The 26,942-nt window shown below is 43.1% G+C and overlaps 1 protein-coding gene across 2 annotated transcripts; it reads right to left on the bottom strand.

The window, feature by feature from the left end:
* Positions 1-10: 10 nt before the first annotated feature.
* On the bottom strand, positions 11-26,753 carry AKAP19 (A-kinase anchoring protein 19). Of its 2 annotated transcripts, none has more exons than XM_075756182.1 (4): positions 26,727-26,753; positions 18,078-18,152; positions 12,748-12,949; positions 11-3,845 (listed from the first exon to the last, which is right to left on the bottom strand). In XM_075756182.1, exon 4 carries the CDS (start codon positions 3,695-3,697, stop codon positions 3,434-3,436), a length of 264 nt encoding a protein of 87 aa, XP_075612297.1. In that variant the 5' UTR covers positions 3,698-3,845; positions 12,748-12,949; positions 18,078-18,152; positions 26,727-26,753; the 3' UTR covers positions 11-3,433. The 2 variants fall into 2 exon arrangements, with proteins under 2 accessions (XP_075612297.1, XP_075612295.1); XM_075756180.1 differs by having other exon boundaries at positions 11-3,863; positions 12,757-12,949.
* Between the last annotated feature and the right edge of the window lie 189 nt (positions 26,754-26,942).

Genomic DNA, 26,942 nt, shown 5'->3' with positions numbered 1-26,942 from the left:
TTTGGTCCACAAGAAAATATTTTCCACAAAAAATACTGTAAAAATATACCATAGTGTGTTTTATTTGGGAATACTGATCTGTCTTACTACAGAAATGTCAATTTTACAAAATTGTGCTGCAGTTAATGTGTTTTGAACTGTTATTGGAACATGAAGTCAGTCCCATAGTACCCACTCAGACTATACTTGTTTCCTGGAGAAAATATAAAGCAAATGTATTTTTAACTCCTAAACAGAAGTAAATGGTTTTGCAGAGTATGCCAGTCCCATACTGGAGTGCTTTCATTACACAAAATCAAGTCAAAGAATCATGGCAACTTAGCTGGAAAGCCACTCTAAGACTACAGCCTAGAGTAATCTAACGATAAGTAAACAGATGTAATTTTATTTAGGTAAAGCAGCCTTTGTTTTTATGATGATGATATATTAGTATTGTGCCTACTAAAAATACAGCAGAATTTTGGAAAGAGATCTCCTTCGATCTCTCACCAGATTGTAGTGTTGACCAGATTTTAATTTTTTCTTATTAAGGGTAAGCGCACTATTTAGTAAGGACAGTGTTTTGTAAAAGAGATCATTTTCCTGGTGAGAAGCTGTTTCCCTGTTGTTTGTAAGCTTGTTTGCTTTCCATTTGCTGCGTGCTTTCCCTGAAGCACCAATGTGATAGAAAGCATCGTAAACCAGCTGGAATTGCACTTCAGGCCATACCGAAGCTGCTGCAATCTTCAAGCATTAGCGAGGAAGACGAGCTTTGTGGTTGCAGGTGAGTGGTTGGACAACGCAAGCAGCAGGCGATTCAGTCACTGTCGCGTTACGGGTGGCTCCCCGGGCAAGCAGTGCGGCAAGTACTCCAAAAGGAAGCTTGCTGCGATGCGTGTTTAATTATACCTCAGTAACTTTCTCCTTTGGCGAAATTTTGAATGTTTATCAGTGCAGATGCTGTGACTTAACTTTAGGCTATTTTACCTCCTGATTGTGCCTGGTGTTGGACTGGGCAGTGGCAGCCTGCCAGCGCAGAACCTGCCTTCAAAAGCAGAGCTGGTATTCTGACTCCAGCAGTGCCGGATGCTAAGGCTGCATCCAGAGGGAGGATCTGAGCCACTGCAACAGCAGGCACTGCAGCACCTGACTCCCCGTGCAGCCACCGAGGGTAGGCAGATACACCCGAGTGCTCTCTTACAGCCACCGCGGTTTTGTGCCACCTCTTCACCTATACTGCCTGTACTCGCCTATCTGGCCAATAATGTCTACAGAGTTTGGGCCTTTTATTTTTTTTTAATTGCCATCTTTGGCACTGTTAACATTCCTGAAAGAATGGTTGGCTTTTTTTTTTTTTTTTTAAATAAAACTTTGTTTTAGCTATATAAGAGTAGGAATATTTTTTAATACTGTGATTAAGCAATATCCAAATAATATGTACTGATCTGATCAGTGTTTTGGGTTTGCTTTTTAACTCACCCTAGTATATGGCATGGAGGTTTTTAAACAGCAAATATAGGGTACGATCTAATGTTTTACATACTTCAGAGCTTCAAGGAACATCACTGTTAGCAGTAGAATTTAAATGGGCCATAATACCTTCGTTCCACTTTACATACGGCTTCAAAGATGACCGCGTTACTTCAAAGATGACGACATTACAACATAAGCAGATTTTGTTCCCTTTTTCAGCAAAAGCCCGAGAACAGTCTTAAGTAGCCGGGTCTAGTCTGGTCAGCATGAATTAATGGCAGTCTTGTAGTGTTTTACAAAAAAGCATTTTTCACATTTACTCTTGACACCACCACTTCCCCACATAAGTGAATTTCAAATAGCTAAGTCCTGTCACAAAGTTTGCAAAACGGCTCAATTCACAGACTGGCTTACGTCTGAGAATAAGCTGAAAATAACTACTGACAGGGTCCTCTTTCTGCGTGCCTACCATTGCTTGAAAAATCATGCTTTCTGTCGTTTACTAGAACTATGTGTATCTTTTAAAAATAGTAACAGTTTTTGCCAGTATGGAAAGCATTTTTCTATAAAATGAAAACATAAAATGGAAAGCACTTTGATACAGACATACTTTTAAACTGGCCATTACAGAATAAGGAACTAATAAGGTGCTAAAATCCCAAGCTTCTACAAGGCATTCACTTTGTATAAAATGTCAGCAAAACTGCAGCTTTAAGATGACTATGAATAATTCATCCCTTTCTTGCTATCTCAAGCGCTAGTTACGAGTACAGCAGGTCAGGCTGCAGGTCCTGGAGAGGCAGGGTGCAGCGTGCGCCTGCAACCTAGATGAAATCGGTGAAGAACGTAGCCCTTTAGCTTCGCGCCTAAGGCTCACTCACTGATTCAGCGCACGGCTCAAGCTTTAGGTTTCTGTAGCTCGTGTTTGCATCGCCGTACACGATTTTACCAGCGGTTAGGCGATGAGCCTCCAGAAGCTGAAGGAAGGCATACTGTCCCAAGGGCGTTAGAGTGAAATTTTAGTGGAACGCAGCCATAGTTCCCGTGAAACAAATAGTCCTAAAACATTGTTGCACCTTTGAAGGTTCATTTCTCTGGTTAGCATCAGTAGTTTTTGCACACCTACCTGGGTTACAGTAAAGAACCAAAACAAACCCCCCAAAACCAGCACCCTAACACAACAAAAATCCCCAAAACTGAACAAAAAACCTAACAGCTTTGGTCTGAACACAGTGATGAGATGTAATTAAACTATCTTACCGCAGGATTTTAGAAAGTAGCCTTCATGCATTTACAGAAGCCAGAGCATCTGTTAATTATAATGCACTCTTTATCAATATTGTAATGTTTCTCACTGGTTCGCGCAAGTGTGGAAGTTGAATAGTATCATAATCCATATAGTTCCCTGAATACTACTAGGTTTTATAAAATGCTTCTCATTGCCTTCGTTATTTTGTGGTTTACAGATTTAGTCAGGTCAAAAAAGCAAAGTAAAATTTATGACCGCAGTTATCTTTGCTACATGTAGACCTTGGCTTCACTTTAGCAAAACACCACCAAATTTACCAAGCATAGCGAGTTCTTCTCTTTTCACCTACAAACAGGCCACCGATTTTTTATGCAGTACATAAAAATAATCCACGCTTTGTTCTTTGGGGCCTCTGTGGCAGTGCTTGTGCAGTTGCAGGGCAGCCACATTCTTCTCATCTTCTTTAACAATTTCCGATCACATTCAAGACATACACAGACAGAATATAGTCAACATACGGCTGCTAACAAATGACACTTAATAGATTCTACTGTAATCCAATTAGTTTCTTAGCAATATAGATTAAAAGACAATTTTTTTTCAGCCTCCCCTCGCAAACGTGTTCATGTAGCGGCATTATGCTCAAATCACAGCTGATTTTACTTTATTTGCACAAGTACCAAATACAAAGTGCGTAACGGACGGGACACTCGCTGTGAAGACAGTCCTTGCTCAGGGCACATCGCTCTCAATAAAAGGGATGTCGCTGTATTTGCTCTCAGTCACTGCCCACTGTTTCACTGCCTGGTCAAGAATCTCACGGGAGAGACGGTGCGCGTAGTCTAGCACTATAGTGCTTGACGGACTTTTCTCATCCACCTTCACTGCTATCAGTGATGATTTCTCCCCAGTGCATCCTTCATTACCTTCCCCGATCCTTTCATCCTGGATAGCACTGGAACCTGGAAAGGCATCCTTGGATTTGATGCATCCCATGGTACATTTGAAAATGCAGCTGCAAAATTCAGGTCAACAGCATGTTTTGATAACCTGGAAATGGTTTTCTCGTTTGATGCACAGTGTGGCTGCTTCTTGCCAGTGGATCCAGTTATTTTTAAAGAACAGAATGTGTCCTTTTGTGCTTCTTTACTTCTGAAGAAATCTGTCAAAACAGTTTCATATAAATACAATAAATAGTGACCATTCTCAGCTCAAAGGAAAGCTAAATTCACTACAGACACTTGTAGAAGCAACTTCAGTAAACCTCTGCACGGAGTGTGTAAAATGTTTTTATCAGTAACATCCATCTACTACAAGTAGGCAAAGCTTGACCTGAATTCAAGCTGCCTTTGAATGCAATTCCCAGTACGTGCTGTAAGCCTTCTAGGAATGTAAGGGTCTTAGGGAAAAAAAATAATCTGTTTCTTCCAAACTGACAATGCAGCGAATTTTCCCGAATCTGTAAACAAATACTGTTTAACTCCAGTGACTTCTGCTACAGAAAATAAAACTAAAACCCAAAACCACCCCACAGAAGCACCAGCCAGCCACGACCCAACGAGAGCCTTGTGTCATGGCTGTTGTACACCCTTTGGGCAGGAGTGACGCTCATTCTCAGTGTCATTCTGCTGTTGCACAAGGAGGCTTGAGCATGCAGTCACGAGAAGGTATCTCGAGAAAGAGGAGCTGCTTCCCTTGAGAGGTGAGGGAAAGCAGCAGCGACTGCTGCGTGAAAGGCAGGTCTGGCAGAGCTGGAGCACCGTTCTCACTAAAGCAGGACAACTCTCCACCTAGAGAAGGGAGAGTGAGGAATGAAACACCTGACAGGGTCCTTCCGTCAAACTCCTCAAGAATCAGAATCCCCATGGATGTTGTTTATTACCCTACAAAGCTGTTTCTCAGGCTACTTTCTGTACACGGGCAAAGCAGAATTTCATGATTTGCCTGACTTTGCTTGGCACAAGCTTACCCACTTCGCAGAGTTAACAGACTACCAGCCAAAACAAAGTCCGTGCTGCACAGAAACCAGCTGTTCCCTACAGCTTCACCCGATGACGTTGTATTAAGGTCAGCCAAAGTTAAAGATTTTTTTGTAAATAGCCTTTGAAAACATATTCATGGCAAAGATGTTAAGCTTTATTTATTTGCTTTATGTTCTGGGGGAAATAGGGGCTCCAATCCAGTAACCTGATCACAGGCAAATATTTGCAGAGGAAATCAATCCCATTTGCGGGCAGATGGTGCTTCCCAGGTAGGATGGGACTTCCCCAGTCCAGCAGCTGACTCATGACAACCAGGTTGCCGGTGACAAGCTTCTCTTCCTCTTTCTGCTAGTTCGCACAAATCTCACTGCCTGTTTAGAGAACAGTCTGTAGGCCTGAAGTGCCCACACTCAAAGTGGTGGTTGGGTCCTGGCAGAAAGTCAGACCTAAAGGGCTTCTGAAACCACAAAGCACGTACAAACGTTTTCATACCTTTAGCTTTGCGTCAGAACATTTCAGCATTTTAGAGAAATGTTTGTAAATCACTTTAATAAAATTCAGTAAGTTTCTGTGCATAATGACACGCTGCAGCATGTGCCGGTGTATTTTAGAGTAGGCAGTGTAGTTAACAAGCCTGTAATGTAAACCCCGCTACTAGCATTTGTAGTTTTACCCAACACCGAGGAGAGCTAAGCATACATTGATGAAACTTAAAACTTACAGAACTTGCTTACAGGCCAGAGGCCAAGGAGATGTCTGGAAGCAATTCAGACATCTGAATAATTCAAAACTTTCTAATAGTAATATCTTGTGCACGTCTAATTTCAATATTAACCATTAATAAAACATTAATAAAAATAATTTCACTTGCTCTTCTGGACAAATACGTAGCTCAAAGTATCTGATATGGCAAAGAATCACTAATAGCATCTGTAACCCAGCATTGCTGATACCCGAAAGCTGCAGTCCTTACCCAGCCAAGGTAATACACAAGCTGCACGGGGAGGTACCCAGATACGCTGTCTAATCCCTTCTCACTGCACTGCTGGTAACAACGAGAAGCTTTAGATTAGATCTCGTGTCCTCCTTAGGCTTAGCCAGAACTGTGCATTTAAACCTCAGATTCCCCAACCATACAAATGCTCTACACCACAGATATAACAACATATTTTATCAGAGTTTCATCCCTGACACTTTATTTAATGACTAGTCACATTTGGCTTTTTTATCCAAGTTCGAAGCCATATTCTTTTATGTGTTATCCTTTTCCTGTGCCTTTTAAAGGAGGTCTGTTAAATGGTAGCCAGCTTTACTTAGTATTTTACCATTAAGATGTTTCTATCCTACAACTGGAGATTTCCTTTCCTCTTCTGTTCGGGGACACCAGCAGATGAGTTAGTGTCTAGCAGAAAGAAGGAAGGAATGTGAGTAGAGGGAGGACAAACATCTCCCAAAGCAGGTAGGGAGAAATTCCCTGGGTCTTCCCCAGTCTTCCGCTGCAGGATTCACCTCTGTTTCCACCTTCTTACCTCTGCCTTTTCATTTGGGCTAAATCAAACGTTTGTGTGATTGTCCTACCCAGAGGAAGGGGCGGGCTATAAAACTCCTAGGCAGGGTATAAAACTTCTAGAGAGCAAGGCATGCAAGACAACTGAATTGTTCCAAATTGATTACTAGTTGAGCTTAAAAGCAAAGTTATTGACCCTAGTTTAAATTCTTGACTGTTGCTCATTTCATTATTTATAGAGCACAGTACTTTCCAACTCACTGCAGTAAGTTTTATAGTTTGCCCGCTCAACTTGAGTTAATAATTGCTGCATAAATGATCGCAGATGAAGCTGCCCTCAATCTTCTGACTGCTTGCCTGTTTTTCTGACAACTATTGCCTGCACATACATGGTGAAGCGCTGTTTAAATCCTAACTCATCATCCACCTAACTCATCTCCAGAGTGTTAAGTTCTGACGGGGATTTTAACATCTCTAGCTTTCCTCACAACGCTCACACCCTCCGAGGGGGGAGAAAAAACTCAACTCGTTTCACTCCCAGCACAATGTTTCATGCAGTAACTGCACAAGGCAAAATTGTCTGATAGGAATCTGTTTCTTTCGGCGCCCAAGCTCTAATCTGCTGCCAGCTCTGGCTCAGAAACCACTACGCAGACGGTTCAAGGCTCAGGCCAAAACCTCTGCAGATGCAGCTCCCTGTACGACAGGCTGCTGTGCCTGGCTGGAGGCAGGGGTTAGGGAGCTCCAATCTGCTCTCCTACACTATCAACCAGGAGCTCAAGCGGCACCATCGCAAGCCTTAACATATCTTGTCTTTTTAAAGACCGATTTTACAGTAAGTGAAATGTTGGTTTAATTCATCTGAAAAATACAGGTTCCTAGTTGTGCTCAATTTCGGTGGACATACAGTCAATATGCTTTTAAATACCTCATTTAACTTCAATACTATAAACGCTATGCATTGTTTTACGAAGAGTCCTGAAAACAATCAATTGCCTTCCGTATCCCTGGAACTGGAAGATCCTGAGGACAAGTTCAGATGTTGTTTCACCGATTACGTTATTTACTAGACTGTGCACTGTGGTAATACAAGGAGAGAGACAGCATCGAGGGAGTCGTACTGCACAGCTGAACTCACCTTGCATGAGAGGGCTAAGCAGTCTCTTTGCCAGCCTTGCTAAGCGTTTCCTGCCAAGGTAAGTTCATTTCTAACCGCTGAAGGAAACAAAACAATGGCAAAAAGGTGCCTGCAATTCACTATTATACAATGTAAAATACAGGGGAAAAGGCATTACTAGCATAACTGCAGTTTTATTTAGATAAATAAGACTTGGTAAGGTATTAAAATCATCAATAAGAAATAATTACAAAAGGATAAATGTGAGCTATCCAAAAATAAGAGTTTCACCTGCCCCTCTGGAATACATCTTCACATGATGAAAAAGGCATAAGGGTTTTGCTGTTACACAACATCTCTAGCTGTCACAGGCAAGTAAGTTCGTGCTACCATTTAAATGTTTCCATCCATAAGACCTTTGAAAAAAATCTCTCTTTGAAGTTCAATACTATACTGCAAGGAATCGCTTTCTGTTATATACAACTTTCTGTTATAACAGTTACCGGATTAAAAATAAGTCATACTTTTCAAAATGGCTTAGTGCAGCTTTGCCCAATTGAACGCAGCGAGTAGCTTCTGCTGTGACAGAGCCCAGCTCCTCACTTTCCAAACTTTTAAGTTCAAATGAGACTCCTTGAAACCGTCCTCCAGCGAGGGAGGCTTTTAGTTTTTTCCTCTGCATCCACGAGAGAAGCTCAGTATGCAGCTTACCAAGAACGTGTCTGCTTTTAGCAAGCTGTCCCACTTGTCCCTGGTACAGCATGGACAGCTTCACGACTGGGACTCTGCGAAGGGAACCAATAAATAAAACTTTGCACTCGTGAAGATGTCAAAGTTACGAATTATCACAAAGTTAGATGGATCTCTAGTGCTGACCTTGCAGAAGTCTGCTTGCCTGTTCACCCAGAGTATTTGACTTTGACAAAGGTAAAAAGATGATACAGCACTTAAGAAATTAGATTGAATGGCAGGCTGCAACAATTTACGTACAGTACCCAATCCCAGGCGTACAGTGGGGCCACTGCCTGGGCAAGTGGCTCCTGTACTACCTGCAGGATGACAACCTCCCTCCACAGCAAGTCCAGTTAGGGACTATTTCAGCAAGGATACAGGAAGGGTAATACGCCGGCATCTGCAGCGCCCCATCTTTTGCCTAAGCTTAAACATTCTCCCGTGTTCCCTTCTCCCGCTCAGAGCTTCTGCTGAGACCTGGACCTTTATCATCCACGTGCATAGGGAGAGTAGTCAGATAATTACAGCGGGAGAACAGTCAGATAATCACAGTGCTGTCATTACCCTGGAAACTATAAATACTGCTCTTTGTAACAAAGATAGTCAAACTCAAGGCAGGTGACCCAAGTGATGTACCAGCAGAGGTAAACCAAACAGCATTTAGGCATCCAGACCTCTGAACTGCACCTAATCGTGTTAAATATTTCCGTCCTCCATGTAATAATGGAGAGAAATAAACCCAGAACATCCTACATCTGCCTTTCCTCTCCCTAACAAGGTGGGATGTTATTCACGAGGGTACGTGATATTATGCTTGTGTACGTTCTGCAGTTTTGAACAGAGCAATGGCACATAAATGGCAGAGGGATGAATGATGAGGCACTTAGCGCACAGCATCGCCTCCATCGCTGCAGGACTCGGAGGCTCCCCGTGCAGAGCAGCCCCAGGCAGGGGCTCTCAAAGCGCTCCAGTTCACCAGTGTAACATTTCTGCCTCTCCTTAACATCCAGTTTTCTACAAATTCTACAGAGCAGATACACTGAATTAACATTTATTATAAAGTCTCCTTCCAACCATAGGAAAAATAAGTTTAAAAAAAGCTAGAGTTCTTTTAAGACAAGCACAATTCCCAAGATTCCCAAGATACCTCAGGCAATCACTGAAAAACCTAAATACCCCAAAACAACTCAGCAACAACTGTTGCTCTCAACAACAAAGAGCAAAACCAGAGCCCTCATTCCTCGCAGGGCCGTCCTCTCCTCCTCCTGTCACTTACTGCCAACAAGAGATAAGAGCTACAGATTGGAAAGGGCTGATGCAGGAACCGCAAACAATTGCTGTGCAGGATTAGCGTGCACATGAACGTCCCGTGGTTATCTGTCTCAGGGTACATGCTGGAATTTCAAGGCTTGGGTTTTTTTCCCCCGCCATGGCCAGAACTGATAAAACTTTTGCAGGCTTCTAAGCCAGTTTGTAACTGAATGGGGAAACACCACACTCACTTCTCAGAAGCAGGCATGACCTCTAGCTTACTTTACAAGGCTTTCCAACAAGAGGACAGTTGGTGTAGCAAGCAAAGGTGAAGTACAGCAAGGAACCTTTAAGTGAAAATACCAATTGTTCAGCAAACAGCAATGCCAGTAGGTACAAGTCCTCAGCAGCCGTACAGTTAGTTTTCATCCAGGAAAAGAAGTCTTGTTAAAAGTAAAGAACATCATGTACTTGGTAGCTGTCTGATTTCATGAAAGTAAAGCTGTACCCAGCCAGCCTGTCCTAAAATCCTCCCTTCTCCCTCCAGTACAGCGGTTTATTTACCAGAATTGCATGCAGCTCGGAGAGCAGCCTCAGGCTGCTCAGGCAAGAGAAGAGCATGCTGAGAACTTCTTACGGGTTCTGCTCTCGTTTAACTTAGCTGCTCATCCAAGCAACTGTACATACTTCTATTTTGGAGAAAGATATGTACAAAGTATTAATTCTGCTTGATTTTTCAATGCCTGGTGGTTCCCCCCTCCATGTCTCGGAATACAAGCAAGCAGACATTTATCAGTAGACTCTCTGCCAGATCATGGACAAGGGAGTCATTAACCTAACGTGCCCTCACACAAACAGGAGTGCAATGCCGAATGGTTATGAATGCCTGTTTTCTGGATGAGTAAGAATGGACAAATGGAGTTTCCTTAGCAAGTGAGACCTCAGAGCAAGGTTGTAGAAGAAAGGGCATGAAGAAGATGCAGAGCTTCTCAGAAGCTTTGTCTGCAGGAAGTTTAGCCAAAATTGAAGGAACTCAACTGCGGAAACTATAGATAAATGCTTCGGTTCAGAAAAAGCAAAAGTTAATGGTCATGGAGGAGATCTGAAACTCTCTAAGAACCCAGACCCAAACACAAAATCATGCCCAAACTGGTGAGTGGACAGAGACAAAACACGACAAACAGATATGAAGTTTGTAACACAGACGCATAGCTGTTTCCTTGCCCTGTGTAACATGGAAAGATACTGGTTCAACACATCTTTCATCAAAGCCCACAGTTGTTAAAATTATCAGGCCACTATCCATACATATTAGCTGCAAATCTATAGCCTGGACAAGTCCCCTACAAATACCTGGACAAATCCCCTACAAATATTTTCCCCGCAGCTGGGAAAATGCAAGGTGTACCACCAAGGGGTGTCAGAGACCAGCTGATTCCCACACCAAAGTCAGACTGCTTTAAAGCATGGCACTGGGTTGAAATGAAGCAGCCTGTTGGTTTATTACAATGCTGTGACACTGTTTTGAATGAACTAGAGCAGAAACTGGTATTTTCCTATACACAGCACAGGACTTCCACCCCAGTAAGTCAATCGTGGAGTCACAGCCTAGCTATTAACAGCTGACCTTCAGGAACACGTAAAAACATCAAACGACTTACACTGGTGCTAAAACTTAGGGTCTAGCCTTGTTTATAAAGTATACTACTGTTCTCCACAGGTGCCAGGCAAAGACAGACTGCTGCGGATGACAAGTAGGGATGCACAAATCTTTACAAGCAAGGAAGCTCCTCCTTCCATTGTCACTGGCTGCTGCCCAGCCTGGGGATCCTGCCAGCGAGAACTGATGAGCAGCAGCAGGTAAAACAGTGGTTCAGTATCTCGGTCTGACAGGGTCGCCTTTTATTGTAGTATCTGTCACAAGATTCAACTACGAACATATGGAGCTGCAGATCATAAGGAATGGATGAGGTACATTGGTTTGGTTTGCTTTGTGATGCCCTTACGAAGGCAAAGGTCCCGCTAGATTAAGGCAAATGAAAGTCAGAAGGAAGGAGATAGCCAGGCTCTGCCCAAGATCAACCAGAGAAGAGTACAGGAAAAGCAGCACACAACCCCATTCTGTTCTTTAACCTCCTTATACAGAAGCCAATTGTAAAACTGGGAATCAGAATTAGGAATGCAACAGAAGACCCATTTTTCCACATCTCACATAGGAACACACAGGAAAACACAGCCCCACGTTTTAAAATCCCAGCTACGTTACTAATGATTGGCAGAAATCAGCTGAGGAGTAAGAGAACAAAGTGAGGAGTTAACGACCAGATGCTCTAGCTCTACAAAAGCTGCCCAGTGCTGCAATAAAGAACTGCGTCACCACTGTCTCACGGCTCCCCCAGTATTGTTTTCTTGAATTTCATCACTCCTAATGTGCCACCTTCCACTCATACTGGCATTGCCGCCTTCGCGCCGGAGAAGCAGGGCGGGCGGCAGCCAGGCGAGGCAGCTGTGCCCGCGCAGCCTGGCAGCACCACCGGCTCTGCCCCCAGAACCACCTTGTCCCCGGAGCCACGAGCATCGCGATGCTCTACCCATCCCCTTGTGTCACTTGTACAAACCAAAGTGATTTTAAAGAAAGAATTTTCTCAGCAGAACATAAGGTTCAGAAGAAAACTAGTTTGTACGTACTCAAAGGTTAAAAATACTGCTTTGTTAAGACCATAGTATAAATCCCTGTATTTTTCCTTTTTTTTTTTTTTTAAATTACTATATTTAGAAACCTAATTTGGACTCCTACTTCCTGAACTATGAGAAAGCATGAGATGTTTCAAAATGTTTTACAATTTTTACAATGGCTGATCTTACACTACTAAATCTGTATTTTACAACGTGCTAGATCAACGTAACCTTCCCTGTACAGGTTAGCGCTGAAGCTTGAAAAAGGTGCTCATGGCAGAGCAGGGGCAGACAAGAAACCCTCATACTACCTTGGGCAGCAAACACAGTTGTCTTCTGTCTTCCCTGCAGCAGGAACGCAGCTTGCAGAGCCGCAGCCACGCCGTTTACCTTCCTACTCTGCATCCCTCACGTTGCTTTATGTAGTATTACCTCTTCTCAGGCAATCCCATGGGTGCCCAACTGGAGCAGCACCTCTGTTTTGCTCGGTTCTGCAGACTTTGTTGCTAGCATGCTCGCTGTGAGATGATGGGAGGAATAAGGCCTCGTTGCTGCCTGCCCTGAAAAACCCCACCTCAAAGCCCAGCTTTTCTTCCTTTCCTCCACGGCATAAGCTTACGCTGCTGAAGGCCAGTCCTGCCCACGGCCACTGCTCACCCCGTGGGCCACCGTGCATTGTGATGGCTGTGAGGGGACACAGCCCGCCCCTCCCACAGCACAGCGCCAGGCGACCCCGCTCCTCCTTGTAAGACCTAAGCATGATGAGATGGGAGCAAGAAACATGCCTGACGTACCAGTGCAGCGGGGGTGGTTTAAGTGCAAAGAGCATGTTGTAAACGCGATCCCACCACCACGTCTCCGTCCATCGGGCAGGAACTCCTGCGGCAGGTCAGGCTGGAGAGGGCTGCTCCTTCCTCCAGAGGCACCTGCACGATCAGGCCCTCGTCCCACCAACACCGCGTCCTCCAGGTTCCTTGCTGTTCCTAAACGACAAGGAACGCGAAAGCATCAAAGCCCGCGCTGACACCACTTTCGGAAAACTACCCGCAAGTGCACCCAAGGCGGCCGGCACGGCGGGGCTCCCGGCGGGCAACGCCCTGCCCCCGCCCCGCGGCAGCGGCACCGACGGCGCCGGCATCCCCCTTCGCCGCCGGGGCTTCGCGGCCGCTCAGCACCTGCCGTCCCCGCGCCCCGCTCCCGTCCCCGCGGGGACCTCCCGTGCTCCCCCCCCCCCGGCCCGGCCGCGCTCGCACAGGTACCGGCCAGAGAGGGGCCCCCACCCGCCGCCGCCGCCACTCACGCCGCTCCGCTCCGCCGAGCGCCCTCCCCGCTGCACCGCCGGGGCGGCCGCGGGCTGCCGGCGGCGCTGGTGCTCCCGGCGGGGCGGGGCGGTGCCGGGAGGTGCCGGGAGGTGCCACCGCCCCGCCGTGCCCTTCGGCAGCGCCGCGGCCCCAACCTGCCACCCCGCCCCGCCGCTCCGCAGCGGCACCTGCCGCCCCGCCCCCAGCAGCCTCCCCCCGGCCGCCTCGGCGCCGCGATTTAAAATTAAAAAAAAAAAAAAAAAAATTAAAAAAAGGGGGGGGGGTGTGTGGAATCAGCCACTCAGGAAACTCGCCTGTCATTGGCTTCTCTCTCTTTTAAATGAGGACAAGCATTTTTAAAGGATGGGGTTACATGTAAAAGCTCATGGTTATCGCAATCACACGTTCGACTCGGCCCTTTGACAAAACGCTGACGTGCCCCAGAACGGTGGGTGGTTGAGTACTGTTGAGTATTTCCTTCAGCGAAGGAAACCGTGGGAAAGACTAGGGGTGAGGCCTGGGGGATGTTTCTCCTAATCTATCCTGTCAGGCAGCATCAAATCGTGTACAACTACAGAAAAATATTAATTGCACCAATGCGCTTTAAGACATGCCCCCACCCTAAAAGAAAGCTTACTATGAAGGACCTGAGCAAACTAAAATAACACTTTTAATTAAAAAAAAAAAAAAAAAAAAAAAGAGTGATGCTAAAAATGAAAAATATTTCTCAAGAGAGGCTGTAAGCAGACAACTCGGGTAAAGCGGTCCTGCCTTTGGGGAGTCTTGCCATCAAAGCCACTGCGCGACACACAAGCGCACACCTCGGGTATCTCCTCTGAGAGGCTGCCGCGGAGCTCCTGCTTGGCTGGGGCTGGAAAACAGCCCCCCAGGACTTGCAGCCGTCTCTTGGTGCCAGCGGTGACAGGCTCCGTGCACCTGGACACCAGGCTCACGCCGGGCCCTGGTTTCCCCTACAGCCACGGGCCACAAGGCAGGGGTGCTGCAGGGCTCAGCACCGCGCTCGCTTTAAATGCCTGTGCTGACCGGCGGCTAGAAGTCGTCCCGTGTATTTAGGCAACAGTTTTATTTTCAAGTAGGTTTCTAACATTTTCAGATAGGCATCGGCCAAGCCAAGGAATTTATTGGAACATTATCAAAGCCAAAGAAAACACTACACTGGTAATATTAGTCAAGAAAAATGCTATTCTAAGTCTAGCTGCTAGGTCACAGTTAGTCCATTGCACTGCTGTTCCCAAGCCCCGGAGGGCTGTGCAGGGCTGGGAGACCGAGGGGCTGGATAGGCACAGAAAAAGACACGCCGCATCCCTCCGTGACTGGCAGAAGCCCAGAGAGCTGCGGGGCAGGGGGCGAGCAGCCGCCCCTGAGCACCCCCACAAGCCAAATCCAGCAGTTTATGTGAAAGGGTTGCTACCTGCAGCTGTTGTGACCATTTGACAACAGCACCTGATATTACCGTCACTACTTGCAAGCAGTCCATCACAAGCGTGAATTAAAAAAAATACATATTTTCCTAATTACTGCCTTCGGGGCCTGGACAAAGCATTTAGCTGACAAGTGCTGTGCGAGGGGTTCGTACGCACTGCGTTTGCTGCATCATTTCACCTAAGTATTAATGGGAACCACGCTGCCCTTACAGACCACAGGGAGAGTTTCTGGAGCTGGGGTGCAAACAGGGGGGCAAAGCTCGACCTTCCCCTCAGCAGCAGCTCCCAGGGCAGCCAACTCAGGTACCAACAACAGCTCCAGTTCCTCACACGTGCGATTTTTAAGCGATGAGTTTCCCAGCCAGCAGTAACCGCCTCGGGAGCTAAGCACGTGTATGCAAGTGTTTGCAGGAGCAGGCTTTAGGAGCTTGACCCAAAGCCTGTTAAAGCTGGCACCACTGTATCCTTTGATTTCAGGGTGCTTTGACTCAGGAGCCGCTGACCTGGGTAGATTTCCGTCAGATGTTTTTATTACTGTTTTACTTCACCTCCAGGTGGGTAAAGGAACAAATCAAATAAAATTATAGCCCTGAGAATTAAATAAGATAGAGTACTGGAAAGGGATGGTTGCCTTGTAATTAACACAGTAGTATTATTACAACAGCAATTTTTAAACTGTATATAAACAGTTTTTAAATAAGAATTTCATAACTAAATTATGAATATCTTTGCAGTGGTTTATGAGGACTGTGCTCTTTTTTTTTTATTCAGGTTTTAAGCGAGTGCAGTTCCATTGAGCAACTTTGAGATGTGGGGCAGGTATTTCACAAGGCTGCAAGTCCATCAGCAGCACCCGATTTGATCACTTCGTTACATCCCAACAGATAATAACCGTACAGCACTTGTGCGCTGCTCGCCTTCCCGTGTCACAACCTGACAACAAACCGTTTAGTCTGAGCAGCAGCACTTCAGTGTAAAGCTGGGGGGGGGACAGAGACTTAAGGAGAGGGAGATATGTGTGATGAGAATTTCAAGCCAGTATTTATTTCTGGGTGCCAAAATGTATTTAATATTGTATTAGCTGTGGAGTATGCAAGACAGCTTAATATGTTTGGCTCAAGCTAAGCATTCAGTCTTTTTAAATGCGGAGCATCCATTTGAAATGACTACCGCCGGGCACAGACCAGGCAGTCGATGAAATATTTAGCTCGTAAAGCATTTCAATGTGAAAGGCTGGGGCCAGACATGAGTGCTGTGATGTTGAAAACCACAATGCCCAAATCTGAGGTACCTCAGACCCAGCATGGAGGCCTCAGAGGTGCCCCAGTCGCCCAAAGAGCGGGGCTGCAGGGTCCCCAGGGTACCCTACCCCCTGCCAGGCTTGGGAGGACACAGCCACCGAAGCCTTTCCTGGGGCTCAGTTTCCCAGATCATGCTGCTTCTTGCACCCCTCTCCCCAATTTGAGTGGCTGAAAGCATTTTCCTATAGGGGTGAGGAAGGCACTCATCCTCTGGAAGAAATAATTTTGAACCAAGTTGGACATTTTTGTTGTCATAAGATCTGATATTTATTTTATTAGCTATTTACTAATAAAGCTTGCTAGATCTTCCTATAATATAGTCCAAACCCTCTAAATGCTTGGCATGCCCTGCTCTGTGTACGCGTGTTCACCCTAGCAGGGGACAAGTGCTTGGATGTCCCCAGAGTGATATGAGCACTTTCCAGTAATAAGGTGCATGCAGCATAAATAAATTTGCAATAGGAGGAAAATGGTGCGAACTGAGCCACGGGAATTACCAAACGGTGCTGGTATTGGCATTCTGCAACAGTAACCAGCTGCCAGACTAGATGATAGCTATGCAGAAGTTTCAGAGGAACTTAGGCAAAAAATTGCTGAACTACTACTGTTGGTGCAAAATTTGTCACTTTTTGTTCAGAAAACAGAGGAAAAAAGATAAATCCTTTTCCCAAGCAGTGATTAAATTAATTTAAGATCTCGTTGCCATGGGATGTGGCATTCAAAAAGGGCTACAAAACTCCATGGAGGAGAACTGGATCTGCCCAAATCCAACCACCAGCTCAGTCCCTCGTCATTGGTTGCTGGCTGAACCACTTCAATACTTGCTCTGTTTCTCAATTTTTTATTATTTTTTTTTTAAACATACATGCATACACTTGTATGAAAGAGGCGATTATCGAGGCACATATTTCTAATTCAGTTGAAGAGTTAAAGAAGGGAAGATGTGACAAGTATTCTCTGCCCTAGTAGCCCCCCTCCTCATATGCCCACAATCACATGGTGACTTTACAAAATCTATTTATAAGTGCAGTAATCACTAACTGCACAGGCTGGAAAATGTTACGCAGTCTGAAAAGAATCAATATAGGTCTGAAGAGCTAAAAAACTCCACATGTTTCTCATCAACTAAAACCGCCTAATAATCCAAAAGCCTTGAAGTTTTACCTGACATGCTCTCACCTCCTTGCAGTAAGGTATTTTGGTAGAGTTTAAAAATCAGAACCATGATGCAAAGCAGGCCTACTTCACTGCGACAACCAGCTTTACAGGCTAAGTAACCACCTTTTAAATAAACACTCTATTTTCAAAAACTTTGTTGATGGGAAAGATGTTCCTTTCCTCAGCTGTGGATTTTTCCTAATTCTTGTTTTATTATGCATTGCGCTCATATTCTGCGCACAACTGAGATTTAGCAAAGCCTTTTCTCAGAGCTCATATTTTCTTAAACCATTTCCTTGATGTCTGCAACCACATTGATTAAAAGTAAGGACAAGTATGATTAGAGTACACACAAGGATAGGCCACAGAAATCTCTCAGGGCCACTCTAGTTTTCAACTCTGTTACTACAAAAGTACATGACAGTGTGATTGCACATTTGCTCCAAACCTTAGGGCACAACATTGATTTCTAGATCACGGTTATTTTTTGAACATCCCATCCTCCTGCTCTCCAAAAAGGATTTGATAGTTTTAACTTTAAGTTTAGAGTATAAATGTAAAGCCAAATTCCACTTTCCTGTATGAAGATATCCTGAATATTTAAAATACATTTAACCCATTGCTATTAATTTGTTTCTTTTTTTGTTACTTGAATGTGCATATACTGCTGTAGCTCAAAGGAGAAAAACAACATGAACCATTAGCATATTCACCAAACTTCGTACACATTAATGAATCCCCAGCACTACGTGAGAATAGCTGACTGTTATCGTCAGTCTTCATTGTGATCGCAATGAGATATTTGGAGAAAGACCTGTGGTCTTTTTTTTCCAAAAAAATGTGTGAAATGCCCTATTTAGCAGCAGAATGTGAAGCACGTGTGCTCAGTTTTACTCATGTACTTACGCTTCAGTGTGTGCTGCTGTATTTCAGTGGATAGGGGCTGAGTTGCAGTAATTCATTTCATCCCATCACCAACACCTGCGTGAAAACATTTGGAACTATTTAAGCCACCATATTTGCCAACATTTCTGTGAAGAAGCAATATTTACTTAGAACTTGTCTAGATAGTTACAAATGTGCTAAAAAGTTAATTATGACAATGTGTTACACTATACAGGCACTCTGCCCAAATAAAGTGATATGCAATGTGTGGGTATTAATTCTTTTCTCTCATATAACAACTATACTTACCAGTAATAAAGAAGAAACCAGAAGAAGGGTTATAAAATAAATTACACATTTCTATACAGTACAGTTTTTTAGCCAATTGAACATAATACTTGTTGGATTTCTTTTGTTTCAGTGGGTGGTAGCCTTTGATCCAGAAATTAATAGAAAGTTGTAGTGGAAGTCTATTTGGGCAATTTTAGGAATGTTTAAAACAAAAGTTAATTCACAAAATGCATCTAACGAAGACTCGCTGGCAGTGAGCCCTGACCTGGGCTCTGTGCTAACAGAGGAGTAAACCGTGTTCCTCAGGGAATTACAAACACTGGCCTCAAGTCCGTGGCTCATCTTAGTGCCACTGCAGTGACTAGAGTTTTTTCTTTTTAAGAAACCTTTCCAAATGATGTCTCCTTCTGTGGCGTATACAGAAGCCGAGCACTAAATCACCAAAGCAGCACTGCGCAGTCATCATGAAGGAAAACCAAAACAGCAGCCATAAAAACTTCCCAGGAGCCTTGGGGAAAGAGGCAGCTATACCTTTTGTTTTGATCTATATATGACACTGGAGATTGTGTTTGGCAGAAGGTTAGCAGTGTGTCTGAACATAAGCTGCCTACAAGAGGCAACGTGGACACATGGCCTCAGCCACCCCACTGCCCGGCAGCAGCTCAGGTACCGTTTGCATACAGCCTGTGCAGTCACATGCTTACCTCCTTGTGAACAGACACCAATGCTACCCTGTGCGCATTACAAGAAAGCATAAACCAGGAAAACAGTAAATGCCAAATATTATTTAAATTTTTGCTAATAAGGCAATATACTAGCCAGAGAAATATTCCTAATTTACATGCAAGTCCTCTTTTCTTCCTTTTTTTATCAATACCTAACAGCAGTAAAACATGAAGCCCAGGAGGACACGCAAACCACAGCCCTGAAAACACCAGGCAGCAGCACAGCAAGGGGATTAACTAAACATCAGGCATTAGAATATTGCAAAAGAGGATCAAAAGAGATTTGCGACTGAAAAGCCATCCACCAGAATCACAGTCAGCTGAGAAGCCGGACAGACAGAAAGCGGGCAAATCTTTTACATTTAGATCTCTCTAAATTCAAACTTTGGGATGTGCACTGCAATATATCACACCAGGCTTCCCTGCGACACGAGGCTGCAGACAACGCCATCTTCTTCCTACAGTGAAAATTATAGCTTTGCAATAGTCAAATATTATCTGGCAAAAAAGCAAAAATCACATTGAATATGATCACTGACACGCCAAAAACTAAGAGCCCTGAGGACAGCAATAAAGCAGTCGTTGTACAAAAATTGCCATGCAAAGGGAAATAATACAGAGATAAAAAAGAGGAATTTAAGGACCCAGTCTTCCCATAATATTCCCTTCTCCCTTCCAAATCTCTCTCAGGGTTCCTAATCCAAAAAGATACTAGAATAAAATATTAAATAGGAAATTGCTTCTAAGCAGAGATAAAGACACACATGGCTGCAGACAAAGCCATGGAGCAGCCGAGCAGCGACACGCTAAGACCCTGCTCCTCCCAATCTTGTAACATCTGTGGATATTAATGTACTTAATATGGAAAGTAACGTGTTTCAGGGCAATGTTGTACCAACATCTGTACCTTCAAATTTTCACACTGAGATCAACATCATTACGAGCAACAACTAAAGAAGGTTAACAAATATGAAACAAGAGTAACAGGCTTTGTATTTGCCCTGGGTCTGGGAGGGATGGAGTTAACTCTCTCCATGGGGGCCCGCAGGGTGCTGCAGTTTGGATTTGTGGCTGGGACAGCGTTGATGACTCACCAAAATTTTGGCTATTGCCAAGCAGTGCTTGCACAGCGTCGAGACTTTCTCTCTTTCCCCCTCTGCCCCTGCAGTGAGTAGGTTTGGAGGGACACAACCAGGAGAGCTGACCTGAGCTGACCAAAGGGATATCCCATACCCTACGATGTTGTGCTCAGGAACAGGAGGAGGAAGGGAGATGTCCACTGTTACGGTGTTTTGTCTTCCCAGGTAACCGTTGGCTGTGCATGCTGAAGCCCTGCTTCCTAGGAAGCAGCTAAACGTCTGCCTGCCAATGGGAAGCAGTGAATGAAGTCCTCTTCTGCTTTGCTTGCACACCTAGCTTTAGCTTCACCTGGTAAACTGTCTTTATCTCAATCCACGAGTCTCTCTGCCTTCCTTCATTTTCTCCAGACCCAGTAGGAGAGAGGAGGGTGTAAGCAGCCAGGCGGGTGTTTGGCTGTTGACCAGGGTCAACCCACCACATTATTTCATCCCAGCCTTGCTCAGAGTAAATCAGCCTGCCCCTAAGAACTAATACGTTCCCTGAAATGTGTTCTTCTTGTGTTTTTATGGACAAGGCTAAAGATGCTTAATGGGTATGAAATGGAGAGTTTTTCCTAGCACTTGTAGTAACTCCCCAAATCACCTTTGCCTAGAAGATCAGTTTCTCAACCTCGAGAAATTAAGTCATACAGACAAACCTGTGAGAGGGTGGACTCTTGCTGCCGCGAGAGCAGCTGTAATGTCTCTTGCTATTTTAAGAGCCTGGCCCACTTCTCTCAATTTTCCTTGAGGGCAGGCATGTATTCCCCCTCACTTTAAGGGCTATCTTTTATTTTATTTGTTGTTCAGCTGCCTGCCCAGCGCACGCAGCCCATCAGGAGACCACCAAAGACTCACCCTGCGGTGCAGTCTGTACTGGTCAGTGCGCTAATGCGGTAGGCAGAAAAAATGGCTCTTTTTGAGCACTGAGCAAATGGATTTTCCATAGGAAATGAGCCAGAAGATGCCTTAAAAAGAAGCTGGGGTAGAGACTCCCTCAGAGGCTACATTAGGTCAGGGGACTGAAGGATACGGACGCTGAGGATACACATCCCTCGGGGAGATTTATGGGTGACTGAATCAGAGCTATTGCTGCTGAAGACTGTTTCATTCCCCTGAATTGCCTTGCTGGCTGAGATCAAACTCCATGTACTTTCTGTCATACACCAACATCACCTTTTGCAGCACAAATGTCAAATAAATTCCTGTATAAAGTCATAAAATGGCTTCAACTGTCACTGGAATGAGAAGAAAAATTTGAAATTCATTTTCAGAAGAGTCTAATTTACTGACAAAGAACTGTCATCATGATTACCTCACATAATAAATATTTTGATACCTATAGATATTACCCATACCCAAATGATCTAATTATATCTGAGCTACTATCCAATATTAGATATCCTTTCCACTATATCAAAAGGTTTTCAGCTGCATAATCCTAAAATCAGAACTCTTGTACACAGTGAAATTTATGACAATACGTAGATCAAACAGCAACATGCAATAAATTTTTTTTGAGATCATAATTAGAAATGTCTATAATCACATAATGGCAAAGAAGAAAATAAGAAAACGGATTTCATTCATGGTATACATAGACCCCTGTACTCCTAACTGCAATTTGATTTCAGGAGGAAAAATTAACCATAGTACAAGGTATTCCTCTTGGGGAAAAAATACTGTCTTGAGGACATCATGAGCACTGCAGAACAATTCAGTTGAAATAAATGTTAGTTATGGATGTTTAACAGTTACTGTATACTGAGAGAGTCAACAGAGCACGAGTCCATGTTTCAGGAGCCCTTTTTTAGGATATGATCTAGTGTTCTGCTTTTAAGTCTCAGTTTTCCTAATTTCTAGTTAGTTTTATGATATCTGTTCCTACCTTTAATAAAGCTATGAAAAGAATATTTTAGTTGGAAGACTGAGTTAGACAACATAAGCTTGCTACACATTTATTTCATTAAAGCAGAGCTTTGAATAACAGCTAGTTTTGATTGCACGTAGAAAAGTTTTTATGACTGAAAAGACTGAAAATATTTGATCTGATAATATGCATGATTCTAAACAACCCATTGAAGCTTATGATCAGCTAATGCTTAAACAATTAAAAATTGAGCTGGTATGCCACTAGCGTATGATTTGAACTAGTAAAGGGTTTGTGGAATAAGCTTTGGGACAGGATAAAGCCAGGATTAAGAGCCAGTTTTTAATGCTTGGTGTTAATTGAGATCTTGTGTTCACTTTGGAGAGGTGGTGGGTACACCTGTAGGTTTGGGACTGGCAGGGGCTGCTGTGCTAAGCCAGGGCTTGAGCTAGGGAAAAGTCAGATGCCAGAGCAAAATTTAATGTCCAGGAGTACACTGCCAAAATGCGCTGAGAGTTGATGCCTAAGCATTGGCCTACAAATAGGGTTTAGACTGGAAAAACCCCAGGCAAAATCAAGTTTATAAGGGCCTGCCAAAAAAACCACCCCAAAGCTACAGATTTTACCACTGAAAATTTGATGGTAGTTCCAATCTCCCTCTGTTTTCCAGTAAGCTTTGGGTTACAAAACCACACATCTCGGTATTAACTGATGCTGCCTTTGATCTCCGAGCAGAAATGTACATGAGAAAAATGTCATAAAGTAGTATATGAGAATTAAACTGACCTGGCTCAGCCTTTGGGTCTCGTAGAGCACATTTTTCAAGAAGCATCAGACATCTGATATCATATCAGTTTGGGATGTAGTCCCAAGTTTCAACAAGGTAACATACATAAATAAATAGTTTTGTACATATATATATATTTGTACACAAATAACCTGTGATGATCCAATAGCTCATAAACCTAAGAGCTGTCTTGCACTTAGTTCCAGCACAACATTATACGGTTGTTTTCTGATTTGATCAAGTAGTTAATATAGGAAAAGCAATATAATCTCAGAGAGAGAATTGGATCACCAAAAATCCAGCAAGGCCATCCTATCCCAGGTGCTTTGCCAACTGCCCTACAGCTCAGTATTGGAAATTCACTCCTCCTAACTTGAGTAACTTTTCACTCTCCTTCTGGCTCTCCTTTCCTCTGTTCGCTGCTGAGTCTGCTATTTGATCTCTGAATTAAACATTGTTCATCTCACATAGTTTGAAGTTCAAGATCCTACTTGTATGTGGCATGACATCTTACTAGCTGGAAAAATTTAATCAAATACAGACTCTGTGATGAGAGGCCAACAACTGGATGCAATTTCCACAACAAAACTTGTGTCACTTAGCTCCAAAACAAGCCTGCATTTAGCGAACTAAAGGAGTCGTTTAGTGGCTTGGCCAAGAGCTCACAAACACACAGGGTCTGACAAATTCTTTTCAGCAAGCGTCAATAGTACACACAGACAGACACGCATTTCAAGCCTCAGTTCTTCTGAATCAGAGAGGATGAATCAGGATGAATAGTTTCAGCCAAACAAGAATATTTAGTATTTTTATCTATTTGATCTATGAATAGCATCACTTACTATCAGTAAATAGCTGCTTAATGTCTGCAAGCTGTACCACTTGCCATCTCCTTACCTAGCTACCTGTATGCTTACAGAGGTCTCATCAGGGCAGCATCTGGGAACATCACGCATTTTGTTCTCACAACTATCCTCCAAGTGGAAAATTATATTTACCTTTTAACAGTGGGGAAATGAGGGACCATCAGGGGGAATGGGTGGGGAAGTTTGGAAAATGTGTAGGCCTAATATGTGCACGCAGTCAAGGGCTGTGCTGAGCTGGCTCTGAACGAGCTGGGGTATAACACATTGTGCTGTACAGCTCCGTGTTCCGTTGACAGTGGGGATGTGTCCACTTGTTTGGAGTTGGGTCTGGTGTCTTAACACAACATTGCTTTGTGGGGTGCAGGCATGCCCAGCTACTGGGCAGGCAGATAGCTGCTTGTATCAATAGAAAAAATAAGGTCTCTTTTTAACAATTAGTCCTCTCACTGCTATCGGCACTGGATGGGAAATACTAAATTGATTTGTCCAAGGTCACCCAAACAACCTGGACATCAGACCCAGAAAATTGCCCCTTCAGTTTGTCGTAGTCACTTAGAACGAGATTACATAAAATGAAGAGATGAATTCATATTTGCATAAGTGACAGAATTATCATTGATTTCACTAGAGCCAAGACTGAAGTTTTAAGATTTTGAAACCAAATAACCTTTCCTCATTGCCCAAACTGACTCTTTGAGCTTTGCCGGTCACATTTTTCTATGATGAAAGAAATATCCCAGGCAACTACAACTTGTTTACTGCTGAAACAACTTGCCACTCAATTTACTATTAACATTGGTTTAATTAATAAAGGGTTTTGTAAAATTATTTTGTCTAAAGTCTTTTGACAGAATTGATTTAAAATACATGATAGAAACCTACTGTAAGTACAAGTAATTTTGAATGAAGGTGGATCTGTTGAATTTACTTCAAGATTCCCTGCACACTTACAATTCAGGCACTATTTCAAACACACTGACAGCAACAATAAATTAATGACTTGTATTAGTGAATATAATGTATTATTTCATGGATATTACACACACACACTGTTATCACATCATACTGTGATGATATTTGTTCGATGTTAATATAACACCACAGTTAAAAGAGTGTTCATCACCTTTTTAGTAAGGTGAGGAAAAAAAAATGAGAAACGTCTCCCACTTGGAAGATGCTTGTTTGGAAATAATTTTGAAACACTAGCCCTCTCAGGAGAGGCAGCAAAAATATCTCTTCTATCATCTTACAGGAGTAGCCTGTGAGCCATGTTAATCATCTCGGACTGAAATTTATAACAACATATGGAAGACTTGCTTCACTATTATTAGAAGTTGCAAGTTTCATGTGTGTTCTTCAACTAACTTAAGGTTCACTTCTGCTTCAAACATTATACCCCAAGTAATAAGTGCTATAACAGGTCATTTGCATTCATGAAATTATTTTTGGAAGAAGCTCCTGCTTGATACAAAAGGACAAAGACCATTGGAATTTAAAGTCAAGAACTGACTTAGAGCTTGATCCATGCAGCTTTTGGAAGTCCATATGATCTTTTAAATCACTTTCAAAGGATTTGGGCAATACTGCCTTTGGATTATTTTGTCTTTAGTGCTATTTTGCCAGGTTTTATTAGTATTTACTTGTGGCTCTGGGTATGCGCTTGTTAGAGAATGGAATTGCACACAAGATTTGGTCTCTTCAACCAGCACTGTGACTTTTTTGAATCTTCATTGCGCTTCAAATTTAGTCTCATTATTTCATTCTTCAAAAGGAGAAAGGAACTTCATGCTATAAACTCTCTGCATCTGACTCTGTCAGTATTGTAGGTGTGAATAAAGAATTTTGTCAAAAAATGTTTGCATCTCTTTGGATATTGATATAGGTTCTTTGTTCTCCCTAACAGAAAACTATAAGTAAGATTTGGATTAACCCCCCTGCGCCATGGATTTCAGGGTGTTTGAAATGTTTACATGGGCACGTTGATGTAAATCACAAGTCACCACAATAGTATCCATACCACCCTCACCCCCAAAATCAAGACCCCAAAGACTCAGTGCTATAGCAGTCATGAGAAGACATTTTTGAAGATTCTCAGTCACTTCTCAAAGTTGTCACTGAATCAAGTCAAGTGAACAAAGTCTGTTTGTTTAAGCTCTGAAACTTTTTTCTCCTTTTCTTTAAATACAATTCTGCTGCTCCTACACTCATGCATACAGCAGATGGAAAGTAAATTTATTCGAACTTAGTTTCCGAAGTCTTAGCTATGCAGCAGGCAATATCAAGTATAAACTGCACTGGATAGTAGTGAAAATAACGTTAGTTTATTAATTTTTACCTTGTAGGGAAAGGTAGATGTAAGATCTCATATAGAAAAATCAAAGTCTATGTGATACAGTCTCACCTTTGAGAAACGTTGGGTTCTCATTGATTGCTAAATTACATTTGAGGGATGTCACTGATAAAGTATTTAGTATTGTAATTATCACCCCAGTAAACTTAAAAACAGTATTTAAAATTATTACATGATTTTTAAAAACTTAACAAAACATTGTTTAGGCAAATTTAACCTGTGCAAATTTCTTTTTAGATGCAAGAAACTTCCATGTCATGGAAGTAGCCAAAACTACCCAAGGTGGAATAATTTAGCCTTGCTTTTAAGAGCCGCAGTTCTCATGAGGTTTTACCATAGCTAAACTGGAAGCGCTTTGGGGAAAAATACTTTCATTCTGCCTTCCAGTCAAACAGACTTATAAAACAAACTGTTCAGCTGGGATTACTGAATACACTGTCAGCCAGAAGGAAGAACTGAATTACTTGCAAAGCTTACAGGGTTTTATTTTACTTTTTTTTAAAGTAGTTGTTATTATTTAGAGTGCGCGCCACTGTGGATAGCTCATTTAAAAACTTCTGTTCAATGTACAGTTGATTTTTGTATCTTAGCAATACTGATGTGCAGAATGGGTAAATATAAGACAACTATAGTTTATCTACACCTGTATAATCGATATGTTACCTTGGCTGAAATATTGTAGACATTTGCAGAATATTGTTGATTTCTCCATCTTAAAATGAACTTCTCAAAGTAACTCTAGAGAAGGGAAACAAAAATGATACAGGGCTGAAACACTAATTTTGAAAAAGCAGAGCTATATACTACAGAAAAGAAAGAACATGACAAATTATCTAAAGTTATGCATGGAACAGAGGCAGCATATAAGAAATTGGTGTT

This window comes from Balearica regulorum, chromosome 6 (assembly GCF_011004875.1).
Source record: "Balearica regulorum gibbericeps isolate bBalReg1 chromosome 6, bBalReg1.pri, whole genome shotgun sequence".
In the NCBI taxonomy this organism is placed as follows: Eukaryota; Metazoa; Chordata; class Aves; order Gruiformes; family Gruidae; genus Balearica; species Balearica regulorum.
The sequence above is the reverse complement of the archived record's forward strand: the minus strand, read 5'-3'. Positions and strand labels throughout refer to the sequence as shown.